At 61.1% G+C, this 16649-nt stretch overlaps 1 protein-coding gene across 10 annotated transcripts; it reads left to right on the top strand.

Moving 5' to 3' along the window:
* The first annotated feature begins 4220 nt into the window (after positions 1–4220).
* Positions 4221–16596, top strand: ERFE (erythroferrone). Of its 10 annotated transcripts, none has more exons than XM_082395987.1 (8): positions 4221–4515; positions 7009–7131; positions 9415–9517; positions 10733–10995; positions 11068–11176; positions 11271–11361; positions 12116–12194; positions 14289–16596. In XM_082395987.1, the coding sequence occupies exons 1-8, from the start codon at positions 4237–4239 to the stop codon at positions 14505–14507; spliced, it is 1266 nt and encodes a 421-aa protein (XP_082252113.1). In that variant the 5' UTR covers positions 4221–4236; the 3' UTR covers positions 14508–16596. The 10 variants fall into 10 exon arrangements, with proteins under 10 accessions (XP_082252113.1, XP_082252117.1, XP_082252112.1 ...); XM_082395991.1 differs by having other exon boundaries at positions 11068–11172; positions 14289–14468; XM_082395986.1 differs by lacking the exon at positions 14289–16596 and adding an exon at positions 13524–13932 and having other exon boundaries at positions 11068–11172.
* Positions 16597–16649: the final 53 nt, after the last annotated feature.

Genomic DNA, 16649 nt, shown 5'->3' with positions numbered 1-16649 from the left:
TACCATCTTGCATTAAGCTGAGAGGTGGGCTAAGGCCTAATTTTAAAGTGAATCTCTTGAAAACATGGAAACAATTAGCAGAAAATAACCCAAGAGACCCTCTTGGTGAGAGGTGAGAAGGAATGCTTCCCCTGAGCATTAGACCTGAGGTTGCCCACGGTCCCATCCAGGAAGTACATGCAGGTTCCCAGCACTTGTCCCTGTGCTTGGCACGCAGCAGGAACTGAGTCAACATTCATTGAATTGAATTGAATCTGCGGGCTTCAGAGCTACTGACCTCAAGTTGCGGGGGCCGGATCTGGACGAGTTTTCATTTGGTGGCTCCGTGGCCTCAGGCCAATCCCAAGACCTAGCCTCAGTTTCCTCATCTGTGCAATGGGGACAATCACGTGATTTGAGAATTAGATGATGTCATGCTGGGAAGGCTCCGACGGACAGCAAAGGTTGCCCGCCTGTATACCGGGAGGCCACACAACAAGGCTCCCATTGTTTTGGGGGGCAGAGGGAGCTTTGATTCCCATGACTTCATCTGCAAAGGTCCTTCCTTTGGAGGAAGAGAGAAGAGTGGGAACAGCTTGACTGCATCAGGCTGCTGGGAAGCCAGGGCTGAGGCCGTGACATGAGGGCCCAAGAATGAGGATTAGGTTTCAGCCAGGCGTGAAGGCCCGTCGGGGAGGCCACCTCGAGCCCCGCCCGCCCCCTCCTGCGGCCGCTGCATACAGTCCCTCCTCCCTGGGATCCATTAACTCACCCTCAGATGCCACCCTCACTTCTGAGCCCACGGGCTGCTGCTGCAGTGGAAGGGGCCCCCGGGGCCATCGGAGCCTTGTTTGTGGTGGTCCTCGAGCTGCGTGATGCTTTGCTAAGCTCCCCCCTCCTCCGAGTAGAGGCTGTTTTTGGAATGCGACCCCAGAAACCTGCAGGGAGCCCCACCTGAATGCCCCAGCCCTCTGCGCTCTCCTGCCCCACGGCCAGGCTGCGTCATCACCTCCGGAGAGGGTTACTGGAGGCTGCACAGCACCAGAACCGATTTGATTTGGGCCCTCTGGCAGGCCTATGACATCATGAGGATTGTTCACTGTTTGGGAAAATAACTGTTTTTCACATGGCAACAGCTCTTGTCCTCAATGCTGGCCTTGTGAGGACTGGGGCTCCCTACTGTGAGTTGGAAATGATATCACAAGACTATCTTAAGGATCACGTGACCCAAATCTGGTCCCTCCCTCCCCACACATCCCCCATGTTGCCAAAAGTGACAGAGCCTGAGCCTCACCTTCCCAGGGTGCAGGTTGGGACTAAAGGTATCTGGTCCTGAGAGCAGCCTGCCTCACCTGCTGTGGACTGGATACAGGCCAACAACCCAGAAGCAGAGTCCCCAAGCAGCCGGCCTCCATGCTGGGGGGGATCATCACCGGCCACCTTACACCTCCCTAATGAATGGGTCCCAGACGAGGGCTCGGGGCCGACAGCCCATTGTACAGAGCAGCAAACTGAGGCTCCAAGGGATGAGTGCCTAAAGGCCCTGAGGTGTGCCTCCTCCAAAGCCTCAGAGGGCCGTGTGAGCACCAGGTTTGCTGAGCAGACCCGCGGCTGGGTGTGACCTGGGCTCTGACCATGCTCTGCCATGGTCTCCATGGCCCAGGGCCTCTGTCTTCAGGTAGGTCTGAGGGCACCTACCCCCCGCCCCCCCATGATGTGATGTGATGACCCTCACTGCTCAGGCAGCCTGGAAGGTAAGCAGGCCTCGCTCGTGGCTCCACACAGGACCCGCCATGGACTCAGCTCCTCCTAGAGCAGGCCCTGAGGACACGTGCATTAATCCCAGCTCTCAGCCAAGGCAGCTGAAACTCCAAGGAGCTCGAGGACAGGCTGGCCACCCTCAGGTGAGGGGCAGAGCCCAGGTGGAGCCCCTTTCCCACCACATCGGGCTGCCTCCCTGGACTTCCATCCCCCCAGGAAGGGAAAGCTCGTGATGAGCCCCCTGGTTCAAGAGTGGCAGCCGCACGCGTTTTCCTGGGCTTCCCTCACAGCCAGACCCCCATAGGAAACCCCACACCTAAGGGGTTTCCGTCTCAGGGAAAAGACAGAGCTGTATTTTCAATAACCTTCAAGTTCATCAGCAAGAATAGGCAGGACCCTGATGGGCAAAACACGTGGCTGTGAAGATGTGACCATGCCCAGGGGGCAAGAGGGCCCAGCCCGGCCCCGGCCCCGAGCCCAGGCTGTGAGTCCCTAGCGAGCCCTCATCTCGCTGGGCTGACCAGTGAGAAGTGAATGAGGTGCTGGATGTGGACAAGCTTTTTCAGAAACATGAAGGTACCGTTCACAGAGCTGCATCTCCTGAGGACAGAAGCCCCTCTCTGCCAGCGGACTGTGGGTTTCAGTGATGAAGACACCCCACACTCGGCATCCCATGGTCCCAGATGAAGTGTCCCCCGCAAAATGAAAGTGAACAAAATTTTAATACCTAACGCTGAAGCACACGCCCAGCACATACACACATGTCATTACAAAGTTCCAATGCCCGGCTTCCTAACAGATGTTCCTTGTGGGACCAGAAATGAGAAGCCACTCAAGAAATCCTGAATTCTTTGAGAAACTTCCGGCAACACCATCTACAAATTTTGGAGCAAATGGCCTTATTTGTAACAAATGGTTGCCAATGGAATAAGTTCATCTAGTTTATTGAGTATGTATTATAAAAGCCAGTATTTCTCAAATGTCTTCTTGGAGACCTGCAATTTCTATAGGAATTTCAATTTTTTCATTCCACTGATAATTTTCCCCCCAAATTGTATAAAGATAAAGACAGAACTCCTTTGCAGTTCTAATTTGCCTTTCAGTAAGTCTCATAGAGTAAGTCTGTAGGACACACCCTGGCGGGGACACATTCTCAGGGTGGGAAGGGTATTCTTCTCTTTAAAACCCCCCAAAACTACCACCATCCCCCCATGCTACAGGAAAAGAGACAGAATCACAGGGAAAAATTAACATCTAATACCAGGCTTTTTCTAAAGCATTAAGTGTTTGCTGTCCCCTGGAAACAGTGCAGGGGTGGCGGAGACCGCAGGTGATGCGGTGAGGCCCTGACTGAGGATGACCCCCAGCCCCTCCCCCAGGCCCTGGCTGCTCTTGTTGAAGTTGGTGGAGCCACCCTCTGAAACAGGACGGGGGGGAGGTCTCCCCTCTTCTCAGAAGAGGTGGAAATCATCCCTTGTGAGGGTGGCAGACCCTTGTAAGGTGCAATCCTCAGCTGTGCCCTTCCTTTGAACCCCCTGAATAAAATGCACTGTTTACCCACCAGGTTCAGGCACCTCGGGGAGGGACACAGGAGAGCCTGGAGTGCCAGCCTCGGCAGTGGGGGCGGGGTGTGGGCGGAGTGGACGGTACGGGTGGAGAGGCGACGAGCAGGTGACAGAACAAACAGCCCAGGGAAGAGTGAAGGGGCTGGCTCTTTTCAGGGAGGAGCCTGGACCCCAGGCCTGCAGGGTCTGGTCCACCTGTGCCTGCGGCGTGCCCTGCGCTGATCCTGGTGGGCTGCGGGTAATCTGGTCCCGGGTCGGATCTGCCCCACCCCCCGCCCCCCGGCCCCCAGGTCGAGATAGGGCTCAATCCTCCCAGCCCAGGCCTCAGGGCGCCCGCTTCAGTGCAGGGCGCCTGTCCCCGGCTGTAGATTTGCTCCGTGCCCCACGCCCCCGCCCCCGGAGGCTCCTGCAGGTGCGCCCTGCTGCGGAGGAAGAGCCCATCCCTGACGTCAGGGCGCCCCAGCCTTGGGGAGAAGGCTGCCTCGGAAGGGAGGGGCCGCCGCCTGGGAAAGGGGCTCCAAGGAGGGACCCTGACGGTCTTCGCGCTCCGATGTGCTCAATCTAACACGCAGGGCGCGGCCGGGAGAATGGGGAGGAGGCGTCTCGAGGTCCCCGCAGAAGACGCGCGGGATAGGGAGGGGAGAAGGGATGCCCCGGGTCGGGAGAAGGGGCGTCCGGGCTCCCCGCCAAGCAGGAGCGCGGGACAGAGCGCAGGAGGCACCGGGAGCCCCGAGTTGGGGCGGAAACGCGCTCGACAGGAGGGGGCGCTCAGGCCACCGCCAGCCAGCGCTCCCCGAGCCCCCTGCCTCCCCCGTACTGCCTTCCTCGACCCCGCGCCCCGTTTCCTAACGCGTGCCCCGCCCCGCAGCCCCCGCTTCCCCCCGCCCGCGGCTGCAGCGCGCGCGGGAGCCGGGAGGGGGCGCCGGCGGCGATGCGCGCTCTCCGGGCGACGCGGGGGATTCAAGCGCGTTATAAGGCGCGGAGCCGGAGGGCGAGTCCCAGACGCAGCGCTCGGAGGAGAGAGGCAACCGCCGCCCGTATGGCCCCCGCCTGCTGCCCTGCCGGAGCCCTGATGCTCGCGTATGCGGGCCTGCTGGCCGCCGCCGCGGGCCTCGGCTCCCCGGAGCCCGGCGCGCCCTCGGGCAGCCGCGCCCGCGAGGAGCCGCCGCCCGGGAACGAGCTGCCCGCGGGGTCGGCCGCCCGCCCGCAGGTAAGACGCCGCCCGACTACTCGCCCGGGCCCCAGCGCCCCAGAGACCTCCGGGCCTCAGCTTCCCCACCCGGAGCCCGCACCTCCTGAGCTCCAGGGCGCCCCGGAGGCGGAGGGCGCTTGCTTCCGGGGCGGTGGGGAGCGCGGCGCCGCGAGCGGGGACCTGGGCTGGCTTGGGTGTCCTCTTTTGTAAAGTGGGCAGAAAAACGCTTAGCTTGCGGGGGAGGCCCGGGAGGTCTGGACGCCGCCCCACTGCACAGACGGGCGCCTTAGAGGCCAGCCTTGACCTTGGCTTTTTGGGTAGTTCTTTGGCATTGAAGCAAAGTTCTCCTAGACCGGGGGAAATGCCTTTTCTTTGGGGGCTTCTAGGTCGGGAAGTGAGTAAAGTGTAAATAACTTCATTCTCTTGAAATTGGGAAGAACGTATTTGTAAAAGTGTGAGCAAGTTACTGACCACCACCCCACCCCACTCCTGCCCCCAATCTGTTTGTTTGGTGCAAGTCTCTCTGAAAAACAAAAACTGCCTTCCTGCTGGTTGGGGAGGGTGCAGGGGAGAAAGGGATGGGGTGCCGGGCCCCCAGTGACGTGTGATTTTCTGGCCGAGGCCGGTGATGCTTAGGCCTGCCTGCTCCTTCCTTCCTCTGCTACACAAGAGGGTGGTCAGCTTGGAGGAGGCTGGGGAATTGGGGCCTTCAGAGGGGCCCTCAGTGTGGGTGGGGCCTTTCAGACAGGGAGGTGAGGGCCGTTGGGGAAGGAGCTTTGAGTTTCTTTTTTCTGAAGATGCCTGTGGGCAGTGCAGAGGGCAGAGCCTTGCTGGGGCCTCAAGCCTGCACCTCTGCTCTCAGCATCACTCTGGGAAGCGTGATGCCCCCGCTAAAGGACACCCCCATTAAAGACAGGTGCAGGTGGCAGCCAGCCCTGCCTGCTCCCTGGGAGGGGCCTGCCCGAAACCCTCGTTCCCATCACCTCCCGCCACTTCCCGTGGACTGAAGGCAAACCCTACCCAGCCAGCCAGCCACAACCCCTGGGGGGCAGGGTTGCCAGGTGTCGGGCTGTGGTGGCCGGGAAGCAGAGGGGGCTTCAGGTGCTTCCAGGCGGGGTTCTGGCCTTGGACCCTCCTTGGGTCCACGGAGGCTCCTTTCTGAGCGCCCCTGGAGGCTGGAGACTTCAGTCGGCCAGGGCAGTTGCCAGACACCCACCCACAATGCCGCAGGCCCGTCTCCCAGACCCCCAGACCAACGTGGTCCCACCTGTTTCTGTTCCCCAAACCAAACTGGGGTCTGAGTCCTTGCACAGGCTACTGGTCCGGCTGGGAGGGCCCGTGCGGCACACCGTCCAGCCCATGTAGAATCCTCCTGCCACGTGTTTCCACTGAGGGCAGCGTGAGGCCGTGAAGTGGGGCCACAGGTCCTGGTGTCCGTGGAGAGGAACCAGTCGGGGGGTGCCTCGCGGGGCCCAGCACCCAGGGAGATGTGAGGAAGCCCCAGGCACTCTGAGGCCTTTCCGAGGCCTCTCCGTCCCACCCAGGCTCCTCCATCACAGAAGCCCCGTCCCCATCACAGAAGCCCCGTCCCCATCACAGCCCACTGGCTCTGGATGGGAGGCCCCGGATCCTTGCAGAGGGGCTGCCAGACCACTGGGTCTGCCTCTGATGAAAGGGCCTGGTGGCTCCAAGATCCCAGGGTCCTTCCATCCGTCACCGGAGTCGGCGCCCATGACCTCATCTAAGCCCTCTTGAGCTAGTTTCTGTCCCAGCTGGCAGCCCTGCCTGGAGCTCAGACTGTGCAAGGCCCACTGCCCAGAGGGCCAAGGGCCTCTCCCTGCAAGGTACCTCCTGGAACTCTCCTCCATGTCAGGACTAGTCAGAAGGCACTATGAAGGGGAATGGACATTTCTGGAACCATCACTGTCCTTGCTTAGGTCATGTGTCTCAGAAGTCCTGAGGCAGATGAGTGGTGTCACATGCCGTGCAGGCATCTGGAGTCATGATATCTCAGTGCTGGACACCCCCCCACCCCGGTCCCCCTAACAGCACTGGACTGTAGGCCTCAACATCCCTGAGGGCTGAAATTGGCCTCCCTGGAACTTCGGACCATCGGGCTTGGTCGGGGGGCCTGCTGGTAGTCGGGGGCCCCTGCCTGAGCACCCGTGGATGCCGGTGGCCTGATCCTCTGACTCCCAGGAAGGGGCATTCACTGCAGCTCCCGGGACGGAGGCTGGGACAGGCCTGGTGGCCCAGCAGAGCCCGACTCCCACCTGCTCTGAAGCTCTGCAGCCCGTCTTCCTCCCCCCATGCCCAGGGGCCTCTTCTCCCGCAAAGTCCAGGCAGTGGAGTGGCCTGTTCCCCAGGGCTCGTCCTCCGCGGGGCTGGGGGCTGTGCTGTCTTGGAGGGCGCAGTGGCAGGGGCCCAAGGGTGCCGGAGGCCAGTCCTGCACAGCGACCTCCTGCAAAGCGTCCAGGGGAGGCAGACCAGCTGACGGCCGCTGTGTTCCAGGAGCCCACCGTGGAGCAGGTGCACGGCATCGATCCCCGCGATGCCTGGATGCTCTTCGTTAGGCAGAGCGACAAGGGCGTCAACAGCAAGAAGGGGAGCAGAGGCAAAGCCAGGAAGCTGAAGGTGAGCACCGGAGCCCCAGCCAGCATGTGTGTGTGTGTGTGTGTGTGTCCTGGGGTGTGTGTGTGTGTGTGTCCTGTGGTGTGTGTGTGTCCTGGGGGGTGTGTGTGTGTGTGTCCTAGGGGGTGTGTGTGTGTGTCCTGGGGTGTGTGTGTGTCCTGGGGGGTGTGTGTGTGTGTGTCCTAGGGTGTGTGTGTGTGTGTGTCCTGGGATGTGTGTGTGTGTGTCCTGGGGGGTGTGTGTGTGTGTGTGTCCTAGGGTGTGTGTGTGTCCTGGGGTGTGTGTGTGTGTCCTGGGGTGTGTGTGTGTGTGTCCTGGGGTGTGTGTGTGTGTCCTAGGGTGTGTGTGTGTGTCCCCTGGGGTGTGTGTGTGTGTCCTAGGGTGTGTGTGTGTGTCCTAGGGTGTGTGTGTGTGTGTGTCCCCTGGGGTGTGTGTGTGTCCTGGGGGGTGTGTGTGTGTGTCCTAGGGTGTGTGTGTGTGTCCTGGGGTGTGTGTGTGTGTGTGTCCTAGGGTGTGTGTGTGTGTGTGTGTGTGTCCTGGGGTGTGTGTATGTGTGTCCTGGGAGTGTGTGTGTGTGTGTCCTAGGGGGTGTGTGTGTCTGTGTGTGTCCTGGGGTGTGTGTGTGTGTGTGTGTGTCCTAGGGTGTGTGTGTGTGTATCCTAGGGTGTGTGTGTGTGTCCTAGGGTGTGTGTGTGTGTGTGTCCTGGGTGTGTGTGTCCTAGGGTGTGTGTGTATGTATCCTAAGGTGTGTGTGTGTCCTAGGGTGTGTGTGTGTCCTAGGATGTGTGTGTATGTGTCCTAGGGTGTGTGTGTGTGTGTGTGTCCTAGGGTGTGTGTGTGTGTCCTAGGGTGTGTGTGTGTGTGTGTGTGTGTGTCCTGGGTGTGTGTGTGTGTGTCCTAGGGTGTGTGTGTATGTATCCTAGGGTGTGTGTGTGTCCTGGGTGTGTGTGTCCTAGGGTGTGTGTGTGTGTGTGTGTGTGTGTGTCCTAGGATGTGTGTGTATGTGTCCTAGGATGTGTGTGTATGTGTCCTAGGGTGTGTGTGTGTGTGTCCTAGGGTGTGTGTGTGTATGTGTCCTAGGGTGTGTGTGTATGTGTCCTAGGGTGTGTGTGTGTGTGTCCTAGGGTGTGTGTGTATGTGTGTCCTGGGTGTGTGTGTGTCCTGGGTGTGTGTGTGTGTGTGTGTGTGTGAGAGCCTCCACCACGGGCCTTTCCCCAAATCCCCAGTCCACTACCACCACTGGCTCCCACTGGACACCCTGAGCATTTCCAACAAGCACAGACCCTCATCCTCGGGCCAGAGGGCACAGAAGCGTCAAGCTGGGGCCTAGTGACCCTGAGTTTGGGGCCTGTTCCAACCATTTACCCTGCACCCCTAGAATGCCAGGCAGCCTTATTGGCTCCTCGCTTTCTCTTCCCTCTGCATCCTGGCACGGGAGGCCTGGGCTGGCCTGGTGGGGAAGACAGGGACCAAGCTGGAGGGGCCTACAGGTGGGCTGGGGTGACACAGTCTGGTTCCTAGTGGCTGGGGGACATGGGGGCCCAGGCAGCTGCTGGCCCCCACTCTCATTCAGCCTGGCCAGGGACCTGGCACCTGGTCCTGATGGCTGACTCTTGCCTTGAGCCCCAAAGAGGGCTGTGTCCCCTGGGGTGAGGCGCTCTGGTCACCGCTCTGCTGCCCACGCTGAGTTCGGGCCTCACCCTGCCCCAGGTCTGACCCAGTGGCCGAGTGCCGGGCTCTGAGCCTGAGGCAGCTGGGCTGCTGGGCTGTCACCATGGCCTGACCCGTCACCCCCGACGCTGAGCTGGGGGCTCCCCCAGGCTCCTCCCTGCAGTGGACTTCCTTGCTCCTGGGTGGGTCCCAGCCCAGCCCAGTGAGGGCTCCTTGAGGACCCCAGGCCCTGGTGCTGGGCCAGGCACAGGGAGGACTTGCCAACTGGTGCAGTGACTGACCTTGAGAGTGGAAAGCAGCCTGGCGTGTCCCTCCCTCCCTTTCCCTCCATCAGCAAATCCAGCCCCAGGGCTGGGCTGCGGCCCTCTGCTTACCCACTCGTGCACTTTCCTCCCCCCAGCCCTGCCCCCAGGGGCCCCACCACCCCGAGGCCCTGTGCCTGCAGCTTTCACTGCCTCCTCAGGGGAATCGGAGGCCCCGGAGGCTGACCTCCACCTCAGGGGTCAAAGCAGGAGCCCCCCTTTGCCAGGCTTGGTGGCAAGAGCTTGCAGCGGGGGTGCCCGCGGTCCCCAGCCTGCCTGTTCAGATGTCTTCACCGTCAAGCTTCTCTTTCAGCTCGGCCTGCCAGGTCCCCCAGGGCCCCCCGGCCCCCAGGGCCCCCCGGGCCCCATCACCCCACCTGAGGTCCTGCTGAAAGAGTTCCAGCTGCTGCTGAAAGGTAGGGAGGGCACCCACCCCACCCCCGGTGTGAGTGGGGCTGGGGAGGGCATCCTGGAGGAGCTGAGGTGGGCTAGACCTTTGTCTGTTGACCAGTATCCCAAGGAGGCTTCTGCTCTGGTGCTGGCCTGGGTCAAGGCCATGGGTCAGGAGCTTGCGGGGGAGGTGGGAGGAGTGTGGTGAGGAGGTGGCTTCACAGAGGAAGGTGGACTTGGCCGCTCGGTGTTCAGTAGGTGCCTGGGGACCAGCATCCATGCCCCGCCTGGGAGTCTGGTGAGCCTAGTGAGGGCTGAGAGATCTAAGCCCGTGCCCCCAAAGTGGGGACTGTCAGGGAGGGGTCAGGGCCCCTTAAGCTTGCAAAGGGCTCCTCTGATCCCCGCGGTGACACCAGGGAGATCGGAGGCTCACCCCAGTAACACAGGCCCCCTTCTACCCCTTGATCACCTCTGCCCCCGCCTCTTCTGACAGATCTCTGCTGCTGGCCTCAGAGCCCCATGGGAGGGCACCAGGAGGCTGCCCTCATGGGGCAAGGAACATGGTGTCTGGGGGCAGCACAGGGAGGAGGAGGATGGGGCGGCTGAGCTGGAGGCCGCAGAGGGAGAGAGCAGAGCTGAGCGGAGCTCTAGCACCTAGGGCGATGTCCCTGCACTGTGGCCAGCTGCTGAGTCGCGGCTCACATTACTGACTAGAGTTAATTTCATGGTGAAGAGCTATTAAGTCTTTTTCCCCCTTTAATTTAATGTACTGTTCATTTAAATAGACCAGCTTCAGCGGCTGAAGAACCTACATATTATGTGCAATAGAGCTGCAATAATTATTTATTTATACCCAGCTTCTTTTCAAAAATGACCAGTCTGGCTTAAACTATTGCATTCCCTGATACAACAAAAATGTAAACAGAGAAGCAGCAGCAGCGGGAAGGGGGAAGAAGCGGTAGGAAAGGCAGGTGAGGCAGGAGAACGAGGGTCCTGGGTGAATCAGCCCTGAGCTTCCTGGTAGCCAAAGCGTGAAAGGAAACAGGTGCAGCCGCAGGATCAGGAGGCAGTTTTCGAAGACCCGCCAGGCCCGACTGCGTGCGCCCGGCGCGCGATTCCGGGGCAACCGGAAATGGTCCCCCGCGCTCTCAGCAGCGCCTGGGTTTGGGGAAGGGGTTGGGGCGGGACACGGAAAGGCGAGCGAGGCGGTCCCGGCGCGGTCACCGCTCGCTCTGTGCCAGGCGCGGTGCGCACACGCGAGTGCGCGGAGCCCGAGCCCCGCCCGCGCGGCCCCGCCTTGGTGCCGGCCGTCCCCGCGGAGGACGAGGAGGAGGACGAGGAGGAGGAGGCGGCGGCGGGGGGCGCGGGCGTGCTGGCGCTGCTGGCTGCGCCCCTGGCCCCGGGCCCGCGGGCGCCGCGCGTCGAGGCCGCCTTCCACTGCCGCCTGCGCCGGGACGCGTCGGTGGAGCGGCGCGCGCTGCACGAGCTCGGCGTCTACTACGTGGTGAGTCCTGGCCGGGGCGGCCGGGGCGGGGCGGGCGCGGCGGGCCCGGGGTGACCGTCCGTGCGCCCGCAGCCCGACGCCGAGGGCGCCTTCCGCCGCGGCCCGGGCCTGAACCTGACCAGCGGCCAGTACACGGCGCCCGTCGCCGGCTTCTACGCGCTCGCCGCCACGCTGCACGTGGGTGAGGCCCGGGGCTGGGGCGGGGCCTGGGTGGGGGGCGCCCCGCCGCGCTCGGTTCCCGCCGCCCGGTGACCGCCCCCGCGCCTCCCCCGCAGCGCTGGCCGAGCAGACGAGACGGGCGCCTCCGCGCCCCCGGGACCGCCTGCGTCTGCTCATCTGCATCCAGTCCCGGTGCCAGCACCACGCGTGAGTGGGCGCGGGCGGGGCGCGCAGCTCGGGCGCCCGCTTCCTCCCTCGGGGCTTCACCCGGCTACTGTCAGGCGTTCCTCCCGCCCCGGCGCGCGCTCCCCGAACCCCGACCCGGGACGTGGGGGCCCGGCCCGCCCCCCACAGGGGACTGACTCCCATCCGGCGACCCGAGGCTCCAGCGTCGCGTCCCCAGGCCTGTCCTGACCAGTCTGTGCGGACCCTCTCCAGTCGCTCTCCCAGCCCCTCTCCGTGAACTTGTCCAACTTCCCGTCGCTTGCTGGTCCGTGGCTTGCTGGTCCAGGAGGGCAGGGCTGCTCCTTCGGTGTCCCCAGCACCCAGAACAGCCCAGGCAGAGAGCAGGTGCTCCACAGCGGTTGCAGAAGGCATGCATGGGTGAAGTTCAAATCTTCTCACTCTGGTTTGGAAAGCCCTGCACCGATTGGCCTGAACCCAGCCTCACTGCTGCCAGCCCCGCACCTCCAGGTGCACCGGCCAGTGTCTCGCTTCCCATCAGAGCCAGGATTTGCTGCCCTGTCCTCACAGCACACCTTCAGCCCTGTGGAGACTGTTCTTACTCCTCTTGGGGGCCCCGTTCAGATGCCACCTCCGCCAGAAGCCCTGGCTAAGACTGCCGTGCTCATGGCACTTTGCTGGGTGTCGGGCGCTGCGGTGATTGTGAGCATGTTGTGGGTGAAGTTGGTGGTTCCGGGGCAGGGGTCTCAGGCCCACCCTCTTTCTGTTCTGGCCGCAGCTCCCTGGAGGCTGTCATGGGGCTGGAGAGCAGCAGCGAGCTCTTCACCATCTCGGTCAACGGCGTTCTGTATCTGCAGGTGTGTGGGGCAGGCTCAGCTATGGGGGGGCCCCCAGCTGGACACAGCCTTGGGGGTGACTGGGCGGGGAGGGGTGCTGGGGGGTGCTGAGGAGCTCTGGGTGCCGTGCCCTCAGCCTCCAGGCCCGGGCGAGGGTCAGGGCGGCACGGAGCACTCCCGCTGGTCCGGGCAGAGCCAGGCCGAGGCCGGGTCTCCTTTCCCCAGACCTGGCCCTGCCCCACAGACTCCTGTCCTCCACAGACACTCCGCTCCTCAGTCTCCTGTTTTCTGACCTCCCAGGCGTCCCATATTGAGGACTGGTGCTTCCGGCCGTAACGGGCCCTTCGGAAGGGACTCAGTGGGCAAGGGGGCGGGGGGCAGTGACAGAGGTCAGCTCTTTGCCCAGGATGACATCACGACCCCCTGGCCCATCGGGACTTCGGGAAGCAGATGCAGTTATTTGCTACACAAAACCCCACGTGACAGTCTTTTTCTAGAACTGTGGGGATTTGGGCAAGTGCTTGAGAAATTGATGAAAAGATGGGATTTCCTAAAAAAGAAAAAATTTAGGTGCAGATGTGTGGAATAAAGCTCACATGTAAATAGCACTAACTAGGCCAGGCCCGTTCTGAGCACTTAACATAAATTACCCATTACTCACAGCGCTGTGAGAGAGAAAATATTATTATTCCCCTGTTTACAAATAAGGGAACTAAGGCACAGAAGCGTGAAGTAATTTGCCCAAGCTCGCACAGCAAAGCCAGGATTGGAGGCCAGGCTGTGGCTGCAGGCGGCTATGGTTGCTGGAAGGCGTTTAGAGGTCTGGTCCCTGGCACTGCTGCGTGAACTCAGATGGCACACAGTGTGCCTGGGGTCTTAAGATGCACAGGCCCAGATTCTGCATCTCTGGGAGTTCCCAGTTCACATCTGGGGATGTGACCCTGCTGATGCCTGGACCACATTCGGAGTAGCCAGGCCGGAGTACCAGTCCCACCGTGGCTCTACCATACGGGTCAGTGGCCAGGCCCGTGCGGGAAGGGGAACCCTCACACGTGCGTTTAGCACCCTTTCAGGCTTCGAGTGCAGCAGAGGGAACTGTTGGACGCTCGAGCCCCACTCTGGCCCTGAGCAGAGGCTTGCTCCCCTGCACACGCACCACAGGGAGCCTGTTGGTGCAGGGGGCTGATGGAGCTGGGGAGGAGGCACTAGACCAGGCGTCAGGGGTGCTGGGTTTGAGGGCGAGGCCTGCCGGCCCTCCCTGCTGTCCCCGGGCGGGGCGGGGTGGGCACGGTGTGTGGTCGGCGCACCTGCAGGCCGGCGGCATCCAGGCTGACTCCGACCTTCCCGCAGGCGGGGCAGTACACCTCTGTCTTCCTGGACAATGCCAGCAGCTCCTCCCTCACGGTGCGCGGTGGCTCCCACTTCAGTGCTGTCCTCCTCGGTGTATGACCGGCCACCCCGGGCCCTCCCTCTCGCCGGGCAAACGGAGCAGGAGTGCGAACAATCTTGGGGCCGTGGCGGGGTGGCGGAGGCCACACGCAGGAGGGAGCCCGCCGAACTGCCCACACTGGCCACCGCAGTTCAACCCAGAGATGCCACTACAGGCAGCCCGGGGAGGTGACACGCAAACTGGCAGTCCCCGACTGGAAGTGATTTCAGGATGCCAACTTAAGTTAAAGGGGAGACGTTTCAGCGTGCCCAGGAGCACGTGCTTTGTCCCTCCCCAGCTGCAGACCTGGGCCCCTCCTGGCCCCAGTGGCCCTGGCAGCCTCAGCTTCGTTGCTGTGGCCCAGCCCCACCTTTTCCATCTTTCTTCGTGTTCTCATGGGCTGCCTGCTGGGAGTGCCAGGATGGAGGGCAAAGGCCGCCCAGCCTGCCTGGTCCCCACCTGCCCTTCTCCCAGCCATGCCTTTAGCCTGCTGTGGACCTCAGGGCCCTGCTTGGCCTGCAGGGACCACGGGGCCCAAGCCTCTCCTTGTGGCCCCTGGGCATAACAGCCTCAGGCACCAGAGAGACACTGGATAAGGGCTGACGGGGGACAGTGGCAGTCTGGAGCTGTTTTCAGTTGTGACATGTGCAGGGTCACTTGCACGCTCACCCAGCCTTTCCACACAGGAGCTGCACCCTCCCCCTCCGTCGCAGACCCTCTCACGGATGAGGGCCCCTTGCCTACCCCCTTGCGGCCCTGGCTCACTGCTCGGATCCACCCACCAGATGAAAGAGCTAGAACACCCTTGCAGGTCAGGGACGGCCAGGCCCTGCCTGCCCATCTGCACGGATGAAGCGGACGCTTCCCACAAGCTGACAGGCTCTCGGTGCCCAACCGCAGCCTAGCCCCGCTGGGTCCGTCCAGCTCTGGGGCTCTTGAAAGCATCTTCCCCACGGGGGTGGGAATGTGGCCCCAAGCTCAGATGGGTGTCTTGGGAAGACCGGGTCCCAAGTCCTTCTGTGCTGCTGCAGCAGTGATGGGATGCGGGTAGCGGTGGGGATGGGGGTCTGGGAGTTGCTGCAATTTCTTTCAAGACGCAGGGCCCCCGCTGCCTGCTGAGGAAGTTACCCAACCCCTGTCCCTACACACAAAACAGGCTGCAGGAACGGGGTACCCTAAGATGTCCTGGGGGCCAAGTTGGTCTGGCAAGCCACTGCCCCCTTCTCAGGCCTGGGAGAGAAGGGGCAGCGGCTGCGCTCACCTCTCAGCGTAACCTTCTAGCTGGCCTTGGGATAAGCAGGTGACTGTGGCCAGGCCTGGCTGACCCCCCGGAGCCCTAAGCTTCCGGCGCCACAGTCAGGCTCAGACGTTCCCCTCCCAGCCGGGGGACCCCAGGCGCAACGCACACAAACCGACCACTCTGTGCCCTTTGGCAGTCCTGGCACAGTTCTCAGTAGGACTCGTACCCACCCTACCAGGAAGTGCCAGCTGGCCGGTGTCCTGCCTGCCCATGCTCTTTGATAAGGGATGGGGTGGCCACGCCCTTTTCTGGATTTCACTTTGTATCCAGTGGGCACAGATATTTTAGAGAAGCTATCTTTTACCCTTGAAAAACCCACAGATCTCTTTCATTTTCTCAATATGAGTGTGTCACACAGCAATTTATTGAAGTATTTATTGTATAATATTGTCAGGTGGAATATATTTATATATATATATATAAAACACTGACTTTTGAGAATTGTTTTATGTGATTATATAAAATTACAGAAACAAAGGACAGACCTTAAAATATATAGAGTCTTAGTCATTTAGGCCAGGCTCACCAAGGACAGAGGGGTGAGCTCTGGGAGGGGAGGTGGAAGGATGGTTCCAGCCCACGGGGGCCCTCAGACCCACGGAGAAGGCGGCAGGGAGAGCCCGTCCAGGGAAGCCCAGTGCCACGCCTCTCCCAGCCCTAGGACACGAGCGGTCTGGGGATTAGGGATACGTGGTCACAGACTGGTGCCTTGTTTGCTGTAAGAAAATGTTTATTGAATAAAAAGAATCGTTCTGCTTCCCAGTGCTGAGACGCTGAGGCTCTTTCCTTCCGCGACGCCACACCGCGCCGTCCCAGTCCTCAGCAGAAATGAAACCTGGCTCTTAACACGCTGGGCAAGGGTGTGCTGGAAACGTTCCCGAGGTACTTGTAGGGAGGCCGGGCCCACTGACAGAACTGACGAGGTGATAAGGCCATGTGCGCAGGCTGGGCAGGGCCAGCAAACATGACAAAACAGCTTCAAAAGCAAATTTTCAGAATCTTACATCATCCTGAGGCAGCACTCACACAGACAGCCCTGACAGCTGCTTTACTAAGTAATTACAGCAGTACCAGTGGCCTGCTTTGCATAGAAATAAGGGCTTGGACAGTTTAACGTTTGTTTTTCTGAGTAGGCTCATCATGCATTTTTAACGTCTTCGACAGAAGTGTTACCGTGAAGATCAACCTCAGCCCAGCACAGAACCAACTGAATGCACATTCCTAAGACGGGAGGCTGGACTCGGCCACAGGGAACAGCAGCTTGACTGCTCAAACCGGGAAAAGTACGCATTTTACACCCAGGGGACCCAGACGTGAGACCCAGTAAACCCAGCCCTTCACAGAGCCCCTCAGCCAGACTGCATCTGTCATTACAGAACTGGAAATAAGCAGAATACCGTGGCGTTTCTGGAGGGCCCGTTGGGGGCACACTGCTCTAGAGTGACGACCTCATCTTGTCCCCCTGGCTGAGCCTGGGATCATGCCACATAACGTTTTGTAACCTTACTTTTGTATAGAAAGCTGAACGCAGCCAGAGCGCTCCAGCAGCCCTGGGCTCTGGTCGTGGCCTGTCCAAGCCAGTCATTACTTCGACTTCCTCACTGTAAAATGCCACTTCCCCAACCAGTTATCACGAGGGTGAAACAGCACAGCAAAGGTGCGCACAAAGTACAAAGCACTGCACAATGAGCAGCTTACGATGGGCCGTTATCACTGGCCAACCCAAGATACCTATAATGACTTTAAC

The sequence above is a fragment of the Balaenoptera borealis genome (assembly GCF_965194805.1).
Source record: "Balaenoptera borealis genome assembly, chromosome: 6".
In the NCBI taxonomy this organism is placed as follows: domain Eukaryota; kingdom Metazoa; phylum Chordata; class Mammalia; order Artiodactyla; family Balaenopteridae; genus Balaenoptera; species Balaenoptera borealis.
This window is presented reverse-complemented; position numbering and strand designations above follow the sequence as displayed.